This window comes from Megalopta genalis, chromosome 1 (genome assembly GCF_051020955.1).
Source record: "Megalopta genalis isolate 19385.01 chromosome 1, iyMegGena1_principal, whole genome shotgun sequence".
Classification (NCBI taxonomy): Eukaryota; Metazoa; Arthropoda; class Insecta; order Hymenoptera; family Halictidae; genus Megalopta; species Megalopta genalis.
This window is the reverse complement of record NC_135013.1, coordinates 3,104,192-3,126,064: the sequence shown is the minus strand read 5'-3', so window position 1 is coordinate 3,126,064 and position 21,873 is coordinate 3,104,192. Positions and strand designations below refer to the sequence as shown.

At 36.6% G+C, this 21,873-nt stretch overlaps 2 protein-coding genes across 5 annotated transcripts in view; one reads left to right on the top strand and one right to left on the bottom strand.

The window, feature by feature from the left end:
• LOC117223620 (dipeptidase 1) overlaps positions 1 to 21,873 on the top strand; it is a 296,833-nt gene that overhangs the window by 162,609 nt on the left and 112,351 nt on the right. The gene's annotated exons all lie outside the window — the stretch shown is intronic.
• Positions 7,751 to 21,873, bottom strand: part of LOC117223622 (uncharacterized) — a 66,433-nt gene continuing 52,310 nt past the window's right edge. The window contains exons 2-4 of one of the 3 annotated variants that reach the window (XM_033475991.2): positions 11,450 to 11,557; positions 8,997 to 9,355; positions 7,751 to 8,203 (exon numbers count right to left, since the gene is read on the bottom strand). In XM_033475991.2, coding sequence (XP_033331882.2) covers positions 7,806 to 8,203; positions 8,997 to 9,255 — 657 coding nt within the window. In that variant the 5' untranslated portion in view covers positions 9,256 to 9,355; positions 11,450 to 11,557 and the 3' untranslated portion in view covers positions 7,751 to 7,805. Of the gene's footprint in view, positions 8,204 to 8,996; positions 9,882 to 11,449; positions 11,558 to 14,328; positions 15,359 to 17,470; positions 17,750 to 21,873 lie in introns of those variants that run through there. The other 2 variants (XM_033475990.2, XM_033475992.2) reach the window with 2 other exon arrangements.

The following is a 21,873-nucleotide window of genomic DNA, read 5'->3' as shown; positions in this document are numbered from 1 at the left end:
TACGATATAATACAGTATAATACGATACAATATAATACAATAGAAAATACGATACAATACAATACAATACGATACGACAAAATACTATAGAATATACGATCGATACGATACAATACAATACAATATAATACAATAAAATACGATACAATACGATAGAATACTATAGAATACGATACAATACAATACAATACAATACAATATAATACGATATAATACAATATAATACGATACAATACAATATAATACAGTATAATACGATACAATATAATACAATAGAATACGATACAATACAATAGAATACAATACGATACGATAAAATACTATAGAATACGATACGATACAATACAATACAATACAATATAATACGATATAATATAATACAATATAATACGATACAACATAATAGAATACAATACAATAGAATACAATAGAATACGATAAAATACTATAGAATACGATACGATACAATACAATACAATACAATACAATACAATACAATACAATATAATACAATAGAATATAATACAATAGAATACGATACAATATAATACAATAGAATACGATACAATACAATACAATATTATTCGATATAATACAATACAATATAATACGATACAATGCAATAGAATACGATACAATACTATAGAATATGATATGATACAATACAATGCAATACAATACAATACAATATAATACGATATAATATAATACAATATAATACAATATAATACAATAAAATACGATACAATACAATAAGATACAATACAATACAACACAATACAATATAATACGATACAATAAAATAAAATACAGTACAATGCAATATAATATAATTCAATATAATACAATAAAGATACATTTGATGATTGAAGATACACGTAAAGATACATTCACGCGTTGTTGTTTTACAAAGAAACGCGGGAACCATATTTCGACAATTTTCGTTCGGACAGTTTCGATCGTGGTTGAACAAATGTCCGTAAAAGAAGTAACGCGTTCCGAGTAATTTCTCGAGCTCCAGACTATGCCGTAGACAAACATGATCGAAATCGGCGTGTCTCGCGGAGCGCTCCGCGCCGTGAAACACGGCTTCCGTCCACGAGGTAAGAGATGTAACAGATTTTCCCAAAGTATGCACGGACGAAGGGAACCGAGTGCTCCGTAGTAGGAGATAAAAATGAATTCCGAGGACCGGCTCGAGGAACAAATCGCGCAGAATTCAGAGCGCGGAATTTCAGCAGCGATTCCGGAGAAATATGTCCGCCCCGGGTCACGGTAGAGTTGCCCGCGAAATACGCTCAAATCGGTGGCACAATGCGACCCCCCCCCCCGGCTGAACGGGACCGTCCCTATAAATCGCGAAATGACGGCGTGAGCCCGTCTTTCATCTATGCGGCTCACGTCCCTTCGGTCGAGACCCTTCGGCACGAGCCCGGCCAAGCCCGATCGCGACTTCCCTTGGATTCGTATGGATTCCTATACGAGGCAACGGTGGCGAACGCGACGACGGGCATCGGCGCTGATATTTCGAGAACGAGGGAGATCAAGCCACGAAGAATAAGAACAATGTCCTTTCGTTCGACGGAAAACGAACAGGCGTTCTAGCTGAAAAGTACGGAATACGTAAATAAACATGTAGTGGAGGAGTCAATTACTGTGCCCCGTTAGCAACGGTATTTTTCGAACTTTCGTCTTTTACGGGTTCAATTTTAACAAGTAAATGTAATATACTATAATGTAATGCAATGTAATGCAATGTAATGCAATGTAATGCAATGTAATGCAATGTAATGCAATGTAATGCAATGTAATGCAATGTAATGCAATGTAATGCAATGTAATGCAATGTAATGCAATGTAATGCAATGTAATGCAATGTAATGCAATGTAATGCAATGTAATGCAATGTAATGCAATGTAATGCAATGTAATGCAATGTAATGCAATGTAATGCAATGTAATGCAATGTAATGCAATGTAATGCAATGTAATGCAATGTAATGCAATGTAATGCAATGTAATGCAATGTAATGCAATGTAATGCAATGTAATGCAATGTAATGCAATGTAATGCAATGTAATGCAATGTAATGCAATGTAATGCAATGTAATGCAATGTAATGCAATGTAATGCAATGTAATGCAATGTAATGCAATGTAATGCAATGTAATGCAATGTAATGCAATGTAATGCAATGTAATGCAATGTAATGCAATGTAATGCAATGTAATGCAATGTAATGCAACGTAATGCAACGTAATGCAACGTAATGCAACGTAATGTAACGTAATGTAACGTAATGTAACGTAATATAATGTAGTATAACACAATGTAATGTTATGTAATGTAACATAATAAGTAGTATAATATGTAATATATAATGTGTAAGTAGCATAATATATAATATATAATATAATATAATATATAATATAACATAATAATATAATAATAACAATTCATCGAATTTCAGTGAAAGATTTGACACATCCTATACGGTAAATATAAAGTTACTCGTGCGCGAAAATAAACGAAAGGCGCGGTAACTGGCTCCATTGGCCTAATAGTCGAGGAACCGCCTTTGACAGCAGCGATCGAAGGTTTAGGAACGTAAAATCAACGCGGCGCCACGATTAGGCAAAGACAGGGATAGCTGGCCACCGGCGCAGTTTGATCGGCTTTTGATAGTTCGGCGGTGGAGACCGGGCGGCGGGGGGCTTAAGTAACCCCACTATCACGAGCGTGATTACCGTCAAAGGACGGTCGTCGGGAGTTTACCCACGTCATTTTACGCGGTCCGTCAACCGTTCGCCGTGTGCTATGAATATTTATCGGGTACACGGGCCGCGCCGGTATTCTTGTCCCGTCCGCGGAAGAATTTCGGTATTGTTGCGCGGGGATTAGCACCCGGCGACGAGCGTAAGCGCCACGACGGCCACCGGATTATATGCATTGTTCGTAGATACGGGGAGCGATCATCGTTCCCGAGCTGTTTAGTTTCTTAAGACTTTGATCCGCGAATTTATCGGCCGCGGCCGACCAAGTTTCTGACGCGATCAGAACACGCGTAGCCGTGCCGATTCCGACGCGATTATCGAATCGACGCCCTCGATCGTGGTCCTCGCATTTCGGAGCGCATCGGTCGGTCGGATTCGTCAGGCTCCAAGCAAGGCGATGCTTCGATGCTTGAAATGTATTGTTTGCGATAGGAACAAGATATTAATTTTTACGTGGTGATCGAATGCAACGCGTGTTGCACATTTCCTTTAATAATTTCGCAAACAATTGTTGGCCTGCGGTTTCTTTTTTAGAAATGTGAACTAAATATGAATATGTGAAATACAAAATTAATAATACAATAATAATGTGTCTGTGTTACAACAGTATGACAATATGTCGTACAAGCATGTGGCATAGCAAACAATTTCTTTCTAATGAAAGAAAATATACAATAAATGTAATAAAAGTAGAATAAAATATAATGAAATATAACAAAATATAATAAAAAATAATAAAATATAATAAAAATATAATAAAATATAACAAGATACAACAAAATCAAATAAAAATGTAATAAAACATAACAGAATGTAACAAAATATAATAACATATAACAAACTATAATAAAAATAATAAAATATAATAAAACACAACAAAATATAACAAAATAAAATAAAATATAATAAAATATAATAAAATATAACAAGATACAACAAAATATAATAAAACACAACAAAATATAACAAAATAAAATAAAAAATAATAAAATATAATAAAATATCACAAGATACAACAAAATATAATAAAATATAATAAAACATAACAAAATATAATAAAACATAACAAAATATAATAAAATATAATAAACTATAATAAAACACAACAAAATATAACAAAATAAAATAATATATAACAAAATATAATAAAAATAATAATATATAACAAAATATAATAAAAAATAATAAAATATAATAAAATATAACAAAATAAAATAAAATATAATAAAATATAATAAACTATAATAAAAATAATAAAATATAATAAAACACAACAAAATATAACAAAATAAAATAATATATAACAAAATATAATAAAAATAATAATATATAACAAAATATAATAAAAAATAATAAAATATAATAAAACATAACAGAATATAACAAAATATAATATAAATATAATAAAATATAATAAAAAATAATAAAATATAATAAAACGTAACAAAATAAAATAAAACATAACAAAATATAATAAAAAATACAATAAATAAATGAAAGCTAAGATTCGATAGAAGATAAAATTGTAGGAACACGGAAAGAATATGAACCTGTTAAAATGGAAATAAAGAATAAATTTCCTCGGAACTTTTGTTTGCCGGAACTGTTGTGTTTCGCGCGAAGACCGATGATAATCGCGACGATCGCGGGCTGAACTACAACGTTAGAAGAAACGTTGGCCGCGGTTGAAACCGATGAAAGCGGAACAGGCCGGATAATTGGGTTTCGAAATCGCTTCGATAGCGCGAGTTCGGCTATTTACACGCGGAATAATAGGGCGGGGGGAAGGGGGCTAATAGCAGCGTAGACGGTTCTACATGGTCCAGACAACAACGTGTATATGTATACTACCGTTCCGCGCTAACGTGTTACATTTTAATCCGGTATTACGGCGCAGGCTGTACATCATAATCTCGGATCGAGCAGCCAAGGCTAAATGTATTGCACGTGTAGCGGTGACTTCGTGGCTGGTCGGCCAACGGTAGCACCACCGTAACTGAGGGGAGGCTAACTGTCGCGGAACCGAAGGCTGTCGCAGCACCGCCGTCGCCGCCGCCGCCACGCTGCGACGGTTTTGGCCGAGCCGGATCGAACTTTAAATTTATGCCCGCGAGCGATCTCGAATTACAATATCGTTGCCTCCCCCCTCTCTCGTCCCTCCTAACTGCGTCTAACTCCGACGCGCCGGTTTACCAAACGGCAATCGTTATTCGACGCTTTCGAACTTTCTTCCGTGCGGACGCACCAAATACCGCGGTATTTTATAAAAGTAAAATATAAATAAAATATAAAATTATAATAACGAAATATAAAATTTTATAGCGTGTAATCTTTTAGAAATGAATCTCATCATCTTTTTATACGTTTATTGTTCATAATTCGTGACGTACATGTACTTTGGCTCGCAGTAATAGGTGCGTAACTGTAGTAATAGGTGCATAACCGCAGTAATAGATGCATAATCCCAGTGATAGGTGCATAACCGTAGTAATAGGTGTATAACCGCAGTAATAGATGCATAACCGCAGTAATAGATGCATAACCGCAGTAATAGGTGCATAACCGCAGTAATAGGTACATAATCGCAGTAATAGGTGCATAACCGCAGTAACAGGCGCATAACCGCAGTAATACACGCACACGAATGGTTCCTTTACATCCACGCTTTTCAACGAAATTCGCACTTTCAGAGATGGAATATTTTGAGAAAAATAATTATTCAAGTTAACAAATAATATTTATAACTCGAGTCGTCAATTTATCGGCGTGAAAGTATACTTATTTTCTCCGTCGAAGCTGGTCTTCATAGAGAAACCGCAGTAATACCTACAAATCGTTCTCCGTCCTCCGCCAAATCGGTCCCGTTTCGCTTCCGCACAGTTTTATGCTAATGAACGTTTATTACCAATCCTGGACCGTTCTCATTGACCAGAACGCGAACGTTTATGCAGAATTTCTGCGTCGGTATACGCGAAACGTATGCGAATTTAATGGAAAATTAATGGAGAATTAATGCGGAATACGTTCAGGAATCTGTAATACGTATGCAAAAAATATGAAAACCGTATGCAGATTGTTTTATTATCTGCGCTATTTACTACTACTGTTTAGCAATGCTGTGCCTGCCACTGTTCGCCGTAATTTGCATTACCGTTTGTTACGATTATTTGTTTATATTTTGGACCGTCGATTCGTCTGTCTTTTATCGGATAAAATTAATTTAAAATTCTTTCAACGTCGCGGGATTTGATAGAAATTTATTCGCATGAACGTCCGTAGGCTATTAACGCTAATTTTACCCGTCAAAATGACGGGTCACTAATTTTTCAATTTACGCGATCGTAGATTAAATATAAGTAAAAATGAAAATAAAAAGAAGATATAAATATAAATACAGATACAAATACAAATGTAATTGTAAATATAAATATAAATGTAAATGTAAATATAAATATAAATATAGATATAAATATAGATATAAATATAAATATAAATATAAATATAAATATAAATATAAATATAAATATAAATATAAATATAAATATAAATATAAATATAAATATAAACACAAACACAAACACAAACACAAACACAAACACAAACACAAACACAAACACAAACACAAACATAAACATAAACATAAACATAAATATAAATATAAATATAAATATAAATATAAATACAGATACAGATACAGATATAAATATATATAAATACAAATACAAATACAAATATAAATATGAATATCGTAAAGATATATTTATGAGTTATTTATTTAATTTATGTGTTACTCACGGCAAATGTTACAATAAAGCTTGTTCAAAATCAGATCAAACGTCTTATTATTACTTTTATAAATTAACATAAAACAGCAATTTTTTGTGCACCGTAAATCGAGCGTTAAGCAGCCAGCGCGTTTAAATGGTCGCCTAATTAATCGATTCTCGGTGATTCGACCGAATAAACGGCACTTTCGACCGATCAATTCACTAAGCAGTCTCTCGTCGGAACAGCGTTTTGATCGGCGACGCGATCGCGAAACGATCGCAGCGGACTTTGGCGAACGTTTAAAGGCTCGGAACCAGCAGCTTCGTTTCCGACTGTTTCGTTTTATTCGTCGGGCCGATTTCGTACACACACACATACACGTTGAATCAATATAACGCGCGCGAATAGACAGAGAAGTAGACGAAACAGGAGGAGGGGGGGGGGGGAGGAAAATACGGGAACGGAATGCGGTAAACGATGATTCTAAGCACGGACGACTATTTGTCAATCAGTCTAACGATCGATCGATCGATCGGCCACTGCCGCCGGAAAGCTCTCCAATTGATCCGTTTCATTTTTTGCCCGGATTGTTTTCTTTTATCTCCCTTTTAGTCGCCCGTTCCCGTGCCGGCAATGTGTTTTCAATAAAAAAGACGGCCATCGAACGGCGCAGGGAGGAGGGTACTATACGGTGTGCAGACGAGGGAGGAGGAACAAAAAAATTGTTGTCGGTGCGTTTCGCCGAGCTGGAAAAATATCATGCGAAGCGAAATGCTTCCAAGTAAGATTCTCATAAATTTTGCAGAAAGTAACGACAAATGTTTTTGGTTGAAAGTTGGTAATCGAATGTAAAGTTCTCATAAAAATATAACAATTTATTTCTCGATTGAAAATAAATCCCTTCAGTCTAATTTATTTTATTGATATTTAATTATTTTATTTATATTTGACTATTTTATATTTATTATATTTTATATTTTATAAATAATATATTTTATATTTTATATATATTATATTTTATATTTTATAAATAATATATTTTATATTTTATATATATTATATTTTATATTTTATAAATATTATATTTTATATTCGATTATTTTATTGATATTTAATTCACAACATTATAATTTACAATATTAGAAAGAAGATATCATTGACATCCAATTTTCGAGAGATCGATAATTACCATTCAATTCCCAGAAGGTTTCTATACGTTCAGTTTTATTATTAACAAAGCTTGATACGATTGTTAGCTAGTATCACTTGAGGTCAACCATATCCACGAGCAACGCGCGGACAATTTGCGGTGGCGTAGCTGCCGTCGCCGCCGCTGCAAATTTCGATTTCCTTTTGTAAGCCACGTCCGCGTTGTTCGAAACATCCTCGAAGTGATAGCACGTGAGATCAGAAGCACAGGACGACCTGGCGGCGGCGACGCGATCCTCTCCTTTCGACGAAGTCTCGTCGATTCTCTCGCGAACGTTCGGATAGTACTTCGGGTGTCCTTTCTCGTGGGAGGGGCAGACGTAGGGCCACGGCAAACGGCGATGCAAAGTTGCCCAGTTCGAGCGGCTGAACGGCGCATGAATTGCTCCCAACAGCATTTTACGCGTTCCGTTTGATTTCAGTATGTGCCCCACCTCGAGCCCATCTACAACTGTACGGAATCTTGGAAACATGCGCTTGGAATTCCGAGACGAACGGTAAATGATTTTTAGTACAAATGCAAGTAAATATGAAGTAAACATAAAGTAAATACAATAAGTAAATACAAAGTAAATATAATAAGTAAATACAAAGTAAATATAATAAGTAAATATAAAATAAAAAGTAAACACAAAGTAAATATAATAAGTAAATATAGAGCAAATATAATAAGTAAATATACAGTGTGTCCCAAAAATGTCTTGTAATCCGAAAGTGGCGGGTTCCTCGGGTCATCCGAAGCAACTTTTTCTTTTACAAAAATTTTCTCCGAGGCACCGTTAACGAGTTATTAACGAAAAACGGTGACCAATGAGAGGCGTGCTCGACTGGCGCGAGGCGACCGAGCCAATGAGCGGAACTGGGCTTCGCGCGCTGGTTGGCTGGGTCGCCTCGCATCGGCCGTACTCGATTCTTATTGGTCACTGTTCTTTCGTTAATAACTCGTTAACGGTGCCTCGGAGAAAATTTTTGTAAAGGAAGAAGTTGCTTCAAATGATCCGAGGAACCCGCCGTTTCCGGATTGCGAGACATTTTTGGGACACCCTGTAGAGTAAATATAATAAGTAAATATAAAGTAAATATAATAAGTAAATGTAGCATAAATATAATAAGTAAATATAAAATAAATATAATAAGTGAATATAAAATAAATATAATAAGCAAATATATAAAGTAGATATAATAAGCGATTCGAATCAACTAATCGGGCGAAATTGCTCGCAGTTCGTCGCACGGTTACGTACGTTCAATGTTGGCGAACCTGTACCGGTTCATCAGCAAGAACTCCTCCTCTAGGAGCACCTCGATGCCGGCGATGTCGACGTCGCGCAGCGCCCAAAACAACGCTGCGTTGGCAAACGTGCGAACATCGGTGTCGATCCGTACGTCCATCAGCAGCAACGTGACTTCTTCGCAGACCGTCTCGAGAACCAGCGTAACGACCACTTGGTCGACGTTCGTCGGATCAAAGGGCAGCCGTTGGAGCGAGCGCGCGATTCGCATCTTGGCCTCCCTCAACTGTTCCCTGGTCTCCGATATCCGGTGTATCCGGTCCCGTTCTTCGAAGGCGCCAGGCAGATCGAACTTTCCCGGTAGAAGCGTCCTGCGCGGGGCTTTCGCGGTATCAGTGTTCACGGAGGAATAAGTCACGCAGTGGACTGGGCGGTGCACGGTGGTTCCACACAAAAAACGGGGAAAAACATATAAAAAAAGGATATATTTAAAACATTGCATATGAGAAAATTATATATTTAAGCCTCACTTTTTCGTTTTATATTGTTACTATGTATATTTGGGGTTTTGTTGGAATGGAATAATGAAAACGATATGTAGCGTTTTAATTGTTCATAAACGTATTTTTTAAAAATAGAATTGTTGCTTTCAATTTGATTCAATTCAATTGAATTTTGAATTTTATTGCATTAATTTTTATTTATAGTTACATGTATTCTATATTCAGTTTTAGTTTATTTTCAGATATTATATGTTTTTTTTTCCTCGCTTTTTGCATAGAAGCTGACCATTGTGCCGTACATGCGCATTCGAAATTTTCGAAATTCATGAAATGCTTATTTATTTCCATTTTTTCTGAGACGAACACTTTTTGGAGAATCAAATTGTTTATTAAATGTAACGACAACGTCGATTTTTTCTCGAGAGAAATCTAGAGAGCGAAGAATCTATAGAGAGAGAGAAGGAGCGAGAGAAAGAGAGAGAAATCGAGAGAGAGAAATCTAGAGAGCGAGAAATCTAGAGGGAGAGAGAGAGAGAGAGCAATCTAGAGAGCGAGAAATCTAGAGAGAGAGAGAGAGAGAGCAATCTAGAGAGCGAGAAATCTATAGAGGGAGAAATCTCGAGAGAAAGAGAGAGAGAGCGAGAAATCTATAGAGGGAGAAATCTCGAGAGAGAGAGAGAGAGAGAGAGAGAGAGAGAGAAATCTAGAGAGAGAGAGAGAGAGAGAGAGCAATCTAGAGAGCGAGAAATCTATAGAGGAAGAAATCTCGAGAGAGAGAGAGAGAGAGAGAGAGAGAGAGAGAGAGAGAAATCTATAGAGGAAGAAATCTCGAGAGAGAGAGAGAGAGAGAGAGAGAAATCTATAGAGGAAGAAATCTCGAGAGAGAGAGAGAGAGAGAGAGAGAAATCTATAGAGGAAGAAATCTCGAGAGAGAGAGAGAGAGAGAGAGAGAAATCTAGAGAGCGAGAAATCTCGAGAGAGAGAGAGAGAGAGAGAGAGAGAGAGAGAGAGGGCAAGGGAGTGGAGAAGTGGCCGGCGAGGGGACAGGAGACGGGCAATTAAAAACGTCCATGGCCGGGGGTGGCCGGAGGTGGCAGAGGGCGGCGGCGGCGAGGGGTCGCCGGGTCAGCTCTTTTGATAATGAATCCCCGTACGTTTGTATGACGCTTTAAAAAATTTACGACACTTGCTTTTTACCGGGCCGAAACGAGACGGGGGGAGAAAGGAGGAGGAGGAAGGCGCCGCGGAACGCCGGCGAAAAATTTGAATAATTTATTTTCTCCGCCGTTCTTCCGAGAACGCTCGCGAAATAAATTCTCATTAATTTCGCGGACGGAGGGGGATGGGGGCCGGGGAACGTCGCGATACCACCGTGTACTCTCTCTCGGCCTCGCGTTGCTTAATTGCTTCTTATAAATGCTCGTTTCGCGGCGGCGGTTTCGCAACGCGCCGGAAGGAAACGGCAACGGGAGATACACCGGTTTGACGGATCACCGTTCGCCGACGTTTATTCGTGGCGAGGGTGAACGCCGGATTGTTCGGATGAAATTCGAGATAAGGTCTCGCTTTTTCGCTAAGTTTCGTCGGATTTTATTTTGAATAGACTGTAGAAATTTGGTAATAATAATCTTGTAGGTCTTGAACATTTTTCTGTGCCGAGTTTGAAAGGACTATAATTATGTGCTACATACATATATTATATAGCTATATTGTATATTATATTCTATATATTACTGTGCTATAATTATGAGAAATTCGCGGGATAGTACGGCGATTTTTGGACCGCGGATTTTTATTCGCGAAACAGAGTCTGTTCAACCCCCGCAAGAGGGTGTCTGTGTCAGTGTTGGCCAAGAATATTCAAATCATTTATTAATCGCGACAATTGAACATTTTTCGAGCAACGAGATAATATCCGGAATGCGAAGCAATCTTTTAGATCGAATCTATGAATTTACGAACCTGACCGATGACAGTGGTCTTCTGGGTAAAGGAATTGCTTCGTATCCAATCTCTGGATCGGCGAATATAAAATCCCTCGGCCTCGGTGTAAGATTGTACGGTAAATATCTGGAAATCGCATACACGATGTTTAAACAAATGATTGAATGAATGGATAAAAAATTACCGGATGAATTGCGAACATTCTTACAGGATGAATAGTGCATAGTCATTGATTGTTTATTAGACTGTGACATGACACAACAGAACAAATAAATTAATAAGGGGTAATTATTATTTTATTTCTATTTTGTTATTTTATTTCCATTTTATTGTTATTTTATTTCTATTTCATTATTATTTTATTTCTATTTTATTGTTATTTTATTTCTATTTCATTATTATTTTATTTCTATTTTATTGTTATTTTATTTCTATTTTATTATTATTTTTGTTCTTATTTTATTTCTATTTCGTTATTATTTTATTTCTATTTTATTGTTATTTTATTTCTATTTCATTATTATTTTATTTCTATTTTATTGTTATTTTATTTCTATTTTATTATTATTTTTGTTCTTATTTTATTTCTATTTCGTTATTATTTTATTTCTATTTTATTGTTATTTTATTTCTATTTCATTATTATTTTATTTCTATTTTATTGTTATTTTATTTCTATTTTATTATTATTTTTGTTCTTATTTTATTTCTATTTCGTTATTATTTTATTTCTATTTTATTGTTATTTTATTTCTATTTCATTATTATTTTATTTCTATTTTATTGTTATTTTATTTCTATTTTATTATTATTATTTTTATTATTATTTTATTTCTATTTCATTATTATTTTATTTCTATTTTATTATTATTTTTGTTCTTATTTTATTTCTATTTCGTTATTATTTTATTTCTATTTTATTGTTATTTTATTTCTATTTCATTATTATTTTATTTCTATTTCATTATTATTTTATTTCTATTTTATTGTTATTTTATTTCTATTTCATTATTATTTTATTTCTATTTTATTGTTATTTTATTTCTATTTTATTATTATTTTTGTTCTTATTTTATTTCTATTTCGTTATTATTTTATTTCTATTTTATTGTTATTTTATTTCTATTTCATTATTATTTTATTTCTATTTTATTGTTATTTTATTTCTATTTTATTATTATTATTTTTATTATTATTTTATTTCTATTTCATTATTATTTTATTTCTATTTTATTATTATTTTTGTTCTTATTTTATTTCTATTTCGTTATTATTTTATTTCTATTTTATTGTTATTTTATTTCTATTTCATTATTATTTTATTTCTATTTCATTATTATTTTATTTCTATTTTATTGTTATTTTATTTCTATTTCATTATTATTTTTGTTCTTATTTTATTTCTATTTCGTTATTATTTTATTTCTATTTTATTGTTATTTTATTTCTATTTTATTATTATTTTATTTCTATTTTATTATTATTTTATTACTATTTTACTTCTATTTTAGTATAATTTTATTTTGTTATTTTATTATTTTCACGATGCTGACTGCGATAATGCGTCAGACGCTCGCGCGCCGCAAACGATGCCCCGAACACGGCGAACGCAGGCTCGTTGGTTTCGCAATCGACGCGAAACCCTCGCCAGCGTAGCCACGAGGAGATATCGATGCAGGAGGAATCCAAGGATCCACGGGGATTTGTTTAGATTTCGGCCGGGGCGCCGCTCCTGTCATTAAAGTTGAACGGCGAATTGGGAGCCGGGATCGTCCGTGTTCCTGTAAAATTAACGTGCTCCCGTGGTTTCCCCGATCCATCGGCCGCGTCCGGGCGAAACCGTTATGGTTACTTTTCCAGCAATTTCCGTCGAATCACCGGCCACCAAAGGGGCCGGCAAAGCGGATGAAAAGCAAAGCCGTCGGCAGCAGCCCGGCGTCTTCTTCGAACGGCCGGCCGCAGTAAATTGAGCGAAGCCATTCGCAGTTGCATTTCCCGCAATTTCCGTCCGGTCGTCGCCGCCTACCGAAAAGCACAACAAACTCCGCGAGAGATGGATCTTTTCGAGCCACCGGTCGGGGTTAGGCGCGAACGCGAGGGGTAGGTAAACGAACGGAAGTCGCCGCCCAGTCGCCTCTTCCGAGATTCTCGTCCGGAGATAGTTAATGTTGCCGAGTCTCGATTGTGATCGCGCCCAGAAAAATCGAAGAGAAAGTGGACAATGGAGAAATCGCACGTGCTCGGTTCCCGTAAAAAAAGCGGGAAAAATCGTGCAACAACTGAAATTGTATATTTATGCTTTCTACTATTTTATGGCAAATAGTATTGTCTGCATAATGCGATACTGGCAGACATCTTTAAATGTATAAGGCGGAAGCATTAAAAAATCTTAGATATTAAAAAATATTAAATATATATTATAAATATATAATATAATAAGAATATATATAATATTTATAATATAAATATAATAATATATAATAATGTAAATATAATAATATATAATAATATAAATATAATAATATATAATAATATAAATATAATAGAAATATATAATATAATTAAATATATGATATCTATATTTATATAGATTGTTTTTTTATTCTATTCATTTATAGATGTTTCATTTTGTTCATTGTACATTAGTATGAAATTCGGTGAAACTAATATTTATATATTTAATGTTTGTTATATACATATATTATACATATATAATATTTGTTATTGAGAAATGTTATTAAAAGTTATTAAAACTTTAAATGCCCTTTTCTTCAAACTTCATTGTCGATGTTTGAAATTTAAACTGAAAACAAAGATTCAAATAAATAATCGCTGTTTTGTGTTTTCGTTATGTTAAATACGTTTTACCAGTATAATTTACATTGTGATATTTTACCTAGAACGATATATATTTTACTGAATTTCGCGAATTCACTGTCAAAACATTGCAATTATTTTTGCGGTATTTTAAGAATTTTTGACTTTTACAATTCAACTCTTTGCACTTGATACTATTTAATATGATCATTCATTTCATCTATTTCATTTCGTCTATTTGAAAGTGCCAAATTTAAGTTTTTAACAATTTATTGTTATTTATTATATTTATTATATATTATATATGTTATTTATTATATATATAAAATTCCAGGCATGTAAACATTGTTGTGAATTACAGCGCGTCAATTGTTAAACAATAATCCTGACTCGTCGCTCCTGTGCGAAGGGTTAATTTCAACGAATAAATGATCAATTTAATCTAAATGAAAAATAAGATTTAACTTTGACCTATGCGATAAATATAAATATAAAATAAATTATGCTTGAACAATACGCGAAGAAAATTTCCAAGAAATAAAGTGAAATTACTCGTTAGCCATTAGCTTTACGACTAATAAAGGTCAATACTTTTCTACTCAGAACTCGATATTCTTCCATATTTCGATATAAAAAGTATAGTAATCTATTTAAAAAAACAAAGCTAATTCTCGAATCTCCAAAACGCCTCCAGCTATAAAAAAAATAAATGCACCACGCAATGTGCCCCCTGAAACCGTGCATCTTTTGTATACAAAATGTTTTCGTGCGACGCATATTTTGGAAGTTATAAGAGGTCCACCCTGTATAACCAGGCGCGCACTGCCCTGTCGTAATTGCTCCGAAGACGAGAAACGAATGTAACGGAACGTTACAGCGATCGGGTCGATGCGTACAGCTCGTGGGACAAATAGGGGTCCGTGGTGTCGGGTTCCAGCTCGTGTTTGCTCCGCACGGAATATGTTTTGCAACGGTCCAGAGGCCACAATAACACGGGTCTCGTTTTTTCCTCGTCGCGATCCGTTTCATCCTCGCCGAACTCCTCCTGCCCCCACCACCGATAATCCTTGCCGTCCCGCGGCGCTCTGTCCCCGATCTCCGCGAACCTCTCTGAAAGCGGAAATATAAGCGGTATGCATACACGATTCGAACGGCTGCCCCCGTTCTCCGCCCCCTTGTCCGGGGGTGGAGGAACAAGAGCCGCGACACTCGTACTTACTAACCCCGACCGTAATGCAGGTTTATTGCGCAAGAAATACACACAGTTTCAGCGTTTCGTGACAAAAGGGACTCTCCTCCCCCCTCCCGCCCCCATCGGGAACAGTGTCGCGCGCCTTGAACCAAATTCAAAGGGACATAGTCTTTGTCAGAACGAAAAATGTTACAAAGAAGAATGTTATAAACGTCTGCTACACTTTTATCAATTTATTGAAATCGTCGGTAGGATAAATACATTTTTATTTACCTTCTGTTCTTTGCAATTGTTTCAGCATAAAATTCGATCATTTTGCACGAACACACACACAGTGTTTATGGACGGAAATTGACGGATGGAAATTTTACTTCGGTCGGCGACGACGTTCATTATTTTTGGCGAGTAAAATGCATTTTCATTTCTTTGGAAATACCGTACACTCGAGAAAATGTTTTTTTCGTGTGACAATACTTTCTGTCTCAACGAGATGATTCCTGAGGTCATTTGGAGCAACTTTTTCCTTTGCGAAAATGTCCTACGAGGCTTCGTTTACGAGTTATTCACGAAAAACGGTGACCAATGAGTGGCGAGCTCGGCTGGTGCCCCGCTCTTGCGGCCACTGCCTCGCGCTCCGATTGGTCAGCGTTTTTCGTTGATAACTCGTAAACGAGGCCTCATAGGACATTTTCGCAAAGGAAAAAGTTGCTTCGAGTGATCTTAGCAATCATCTCAGCGTGGCGCTGGGCAAGCTCGCCGCTCATTGGTCCGCATTTTTCGTCGAGAGAACTCGTAAACGAAGCCTCATAGGACATTTTCGCAAAGGAAAAAGTTGCTTCGAATGATCTCAGCAATCATCCCAGCGTGGCGCTGGGCGAGCTCGCCTCTCATTGGTCCGCGCTTTTCGTCGATAACTCGTAAACGAGGCCTCGTAGGACATTTTCGCAAAGGAAAAAGTTGCTTCGAATGATCTCAGGAATAATATAACGTAATATAAACGTTGCTACGTCCGAGATAAGAATTCGCAAGATTCTCAATATGCTCAATATGATCAATCGATCGATTCCGTTCCATAAATCTGAAACTCGAACGCGGATTTTCAACGGCGAGCGAAAAGGAGCCGCGTGGTCTACGCAGAGGAGAGAGCGGTTAATAAATTTGTAGCAGCGGGGAGAAAGTGGGGGCAGCGCGGCATCAGAGCCGCGGCCGGTTATCGATGGGAACGGCGTTTATGGATAGGCGCACGCATCATCGCGGCGAACGCATTCCAACGAAACCATCGAAACTCGGGGCATTGAATTCCCTCTGGAGAGATCGCGTGATCGACGGACGGCTACCCCCCAAAAATCATGTCAAACGTGATCGATGTTACTGCCGGCGAATGACGATTGATGACTCCGCCCGATCCTAGAAAATAAATATCGCGCGGCTATTTTTTGTTTTTGTTTGTTCTTTTTTTTACACGGCCGGTCGGATCTCGCGAATTGTAATCAAAGAGTCATGAACACTCGACATCCGGATTACCGTCATCTTTGTTTGGTTCGAATAAAATCTGCTCCGTCGGACCAATGTTTTCCGAACGTACGCGTGTACATATATGTATACATATATACAGGATGTCCCAAAAAATGTCTCGCAATCCGAAAGTGGCGGGTTTCTTAGGTCATTTGAAGCAACTTTTTCCTTTACAAAAATTTTCTCCGAGGCACCGTTAACGAGTTATTAACGAAAAACAGTGATCAATGAGAGGCGAGCTCGGCTGGCGCGAGGCGACCGAGCCAATGAGCGGAACTGGGCTTCGCACGCTGGTTGGCTGGACCGCCTCGCGTCAACCTTACTCAATTCTTATTGATCACTGTTTTTCGTTAATAACTCGTTAACGCTGCCTCGGAGAAAACTTTTGTAAAGGAAGAAGTTGCTTCAAATAATCCGAGGAACCCGCCATTTCTGGATTGCGAGACATTTTTGGGACACCCTGTATATGATATGTAAATTAAGAAAATTAAAGTGTTCGATGAAAGAGATCTTACCCTCGGCAACATCGGAGACGCTCATTCTTTTTCTCGTACGATGAACTAACTCGATTTTGGGTGGCTCCGTTGTTATTTCTTGGACATCCGGTAGATCCTGATACTCCGTTTGCAAGAACGGCGGGTACAGTTGACGCATTTTCACTGCACTCTCGCGGTGCTTCAAACCCATCACGCTGGGGCTCCACTGAACCATTTTGTTTCTCGTTTCGTTTCACTTTCTCCCGAATGAATTGTGAAAGTTGGGCCGTCGAAGGTTAATGCAAATGTCTGCGGACTCTTTTAGAAAATAAAATCATGTAACTGGCAAATCGTTTGGACCCTTTCAGTGTATGGTCGTATCGTTTAATTTGTAACATTTAGGAGAGATTCGATCAACCATGATCCTTATTTTCATAAAATGAATATGATATTGTCAATGAATATAATATTTATAATGAATACAGAATATTGTCAATGAACATACAATGTTGACAATGAATATAATATATTGTCAATGAATATATAATATTGACAATGAATATAATATTGACAATGAATGTAAAATATTGTCAATGAACATATAATGTTGACAATGAATATAATATATTGACAATGAATATAAAATATTGTCAATGCACATATAATATTGACAATGAATATAAAATATTGTCAATGAAAATATAATGTTGACAATGAATATAATATATTGTCAATGAATATGAAATATTGTCAATGAACATATAATATTGGCAATAAATATAATATTGACAATGAATGTAAAATATTGTCAATGAACATATAATATTGACAATGAATATAAAAATATTGTCAATGAATATAATCAAATGTCACACACACACGACAAACATAACCTAATGTCATAAAAAATATTTAAAAATCTAAATACTTCTTCTATTATATCTTTACATCACAGTCGACACTGCAAGGGTCAATAAATTTAATATAACCTTTGTAATTGCACATTCACTGTTACATTACGAACTGTCACCCAAAATAAAACTGTCCAAATAAAATCCGTAAATACTGCATCTAAAGGCAATCAAACCTCTCGACTTTCCTATAGTAGAATATTTATTCCAATATTCCGACATCGTATTTACAGACAATATTCGATCTCGTCAGACTTTATATGTATACATACACATATACCATTGCTTATATATCCCGATGTTCACGTATCGTATAAATTCACAAACACCCGGGATGTAATTATAACTTACAGAATTTGATCGCAAAGGCACAGGAATTGCAAGTTTAATACGATCTGGCAGGTTAACGCTGTCACTGTCACTCGACGACAGACGAATGGAAACCAATCGATACGCGAGTGAACATAGTTTGAGGCCGATATTAATGAGACACCGGTATCAACATTTTAAACACAATATGTATAGTGCTTAGAAATACTATAGCTTGCGTCAAAAGCAATGACAAGTTTGTGGAAGGAATATCTTGTTCAGAGATATAATAAGCGAGGCAAGGATGGTCACAGTCTTTGTTTAAATATTATGACGGTTTGTTACGGGCATCCAAAATATTGTACATAATATTATACATTATATCATACATAATATTATGTATAATATTGTAGTAGATAATATAATACACATATAATGCTATAATAGAGAATAGTATACATAATATTATACACAATATTATATAATATTATAATAGATAATAGCATACATAATATTATACATAATATTATATATAATATTATAATAGATATTATAATAGAATAGATAATAATATACATAATATTATATATAATATTATAATAAATAATAGTACACATAATATTATAATATATAAAAATATACATAATATTATGTATAATATTATAGTAGATAATAGTATATATAATATTATATATTAAATTATAATAAAATTATAATATATATAATGTTAGAATAGATAATAATATACATACTATTATATACAATATTATATTAGATAATATTATACATAATATAATATATAATATTATAATAGATAATAGTGTACACAACATTACACACAACATCACGATACACAATACACGATAAAATACCCAAACAATAGAACATCTGGACACCAAAATATTCTAAAAACAAATATTTGGATAAGAGAGTCTCTCCTACGCGACACGAGATCCTCTTCTCTGCCTCGCTCAATCTCTCTCAAATCATCGAACCCTCGCTGTCCAGCTGAATCGCGTCGAATCCGTATTCCGCGGTCGATCCGGCCGTAATTATTCGTCGCATTGTAATTAAGACAAGGCGGCCGACCGGGCGCAACGCGACGCGGCGCTGCGCGTGCATCGAAATCCGAGTGATTTCCGCGGAAGCAACGGGTGCGGTGGCGGCGGCGGCGGCGATCGACTAACCGGGGTAACCGATGATCGGACACGGGATCGACAATAACATTGCTTCATCATTAGTTCTTCGTGAATGGACCGGCGTCGTCCCTCCTATTAGAGCAGGTCACGTAAAGACCGTCAATTAACGGGCCCGTCCTATTAGCACCGGCGCACCGGCTGTCCGGCATAGACAATGCGCGCGTTACCAGTCGGTAATAACGTAAATCATAATTAAACGTGCTAATTAAGCTGCGGCGACCGGGGAGGAGGAAGCGGGGCGCGGGGTTCCGCGACGTGCAGAAGCTCACTCGGACGGACTTACGTTAACCCTTTCGCTCCGACGGGCGTATATATACGCCCTCGAAGAATGACCATTCATATACGAGGAGCGTATACAATATACGCTCTGGAAAAGTGGGCGCGCGCGTACGAAGAGCGTATATATACGTTCATGCAATATATATATATACTTTTATTTCATACTTTATATGAGATACTTTCGTTAATCGAGTATCTGGCAACGCTGCATGCCTTGAACAATTGACTATCATGAAATACTACACTATTGACAAGACGATATTGTGTTTTATTCTAACGATACACAGTTTCTGTCTTCTTTAGAACATTGCCAGCGACGGATGTATACCAGCAATTTATAATAGTAGCGATTAAAAGGTTCACACGAATTTATAATTCTAAAATAATTTTGTTGACTTAATTTTAATAATTCACGGGTAAATACTCTATTTCTGCCTTTGCGATAGTATGTTGAGTTTTAAAGTACTCAATTTTTTTTTAGACCCATTATCAGTTCATGGGGAAAAGAAAATTTAGGAGAATATTGTTCACGAGTGATAGTGAAAATACCGAAAGTGAAAATACCGGTACTGAAAGCGTTTGCCATGCAAGACAAACGGTAACGTGCTCGAGATCACAAAAATCTGAATATATTTGAACCACGGAAAACTTGGAACCAGAAATACATTCCGTACTTCAGTGCCAACTACTCGATAATACGCTCCGTTCACAGCGATCACATTTTCACGCAAGCGCTCCGTAGCGAAAGGGTTAACACCGAGTATCCGTCGAGACGACGCGAGACGACGACGCGGCCTTCCTTTTGTTCGCGTCGCCGACGCCACCGCCGCCGCTCGCAATTATTATTATTAATTATATCGCCGCCGCGAGATTCGTTTGAATGAAATTAACGGCGGCCTCGGCCAGGCCTCTGACATTATTTCGCGGTAATTAAACGGCTCCGCGTTATTGCCGCGCGCTTTCAGCGTCGCGCCGCGTCGCGCCGCGCCGAGCCGCGTCGGCACAGGACCGTTGTTATAAACAACCAGAATTTCAAGGATTTACGCGGCCGCGTTCGTTACCGGCAAGGATATTTACCGCGCCGGCCGGCTATTAAAAGAACGCGATCCTTTCCGCGCAGGAGCTCGTATAACCCCGGCTCTTTTGTTACTGCCGCGCGATTTATTTTGTTTAAACCGTTGCCCGGCCAGAATTACGAGTTGTTCGCAGAAACAAGTAGCCGGCCTGCCGGCCGGTTTCCAGCTAAAAAAGAGGTCTTCGCGAGTTCTTTGAATAACAAAGCTCTAAGAACTTGTACGCCTCGCTCCGGGCCGAAACGACGGAGAGAACTCGAACGCCTCGTCGAGACGAGCGAAGACCGAAGATTACGCTTGGTTTCAGTCGACTGGAGAGAAAGATGGATATTTTCACGCGAATTTTCTTTTGGAAGGAATAGGGATCATGTTTCGAGTTGTTCGGACGGAAGATCGTTTAATATCAATGTGATCGCGTTGGGTTTCTTTTTTAATCTGTTTTTGGTTTGATGGGCTGGCGGTGCCGGTTACCGTCGGGCGACCGATTACTGTGCATTTGGTTTGGTTTCGGTTTGTTTTTTGTTCAAATGACCTGAGGAACCCGCCACTTTCGGATTGCTAGACATTTTTGGGACACCCTGTATACGCGTGTTTGCACGAGAATTAAATTCCCGATTTCGGTGATCAAACTTGATGTTTGAAATATCTGCATTGAATTATGCGCTCGCGAC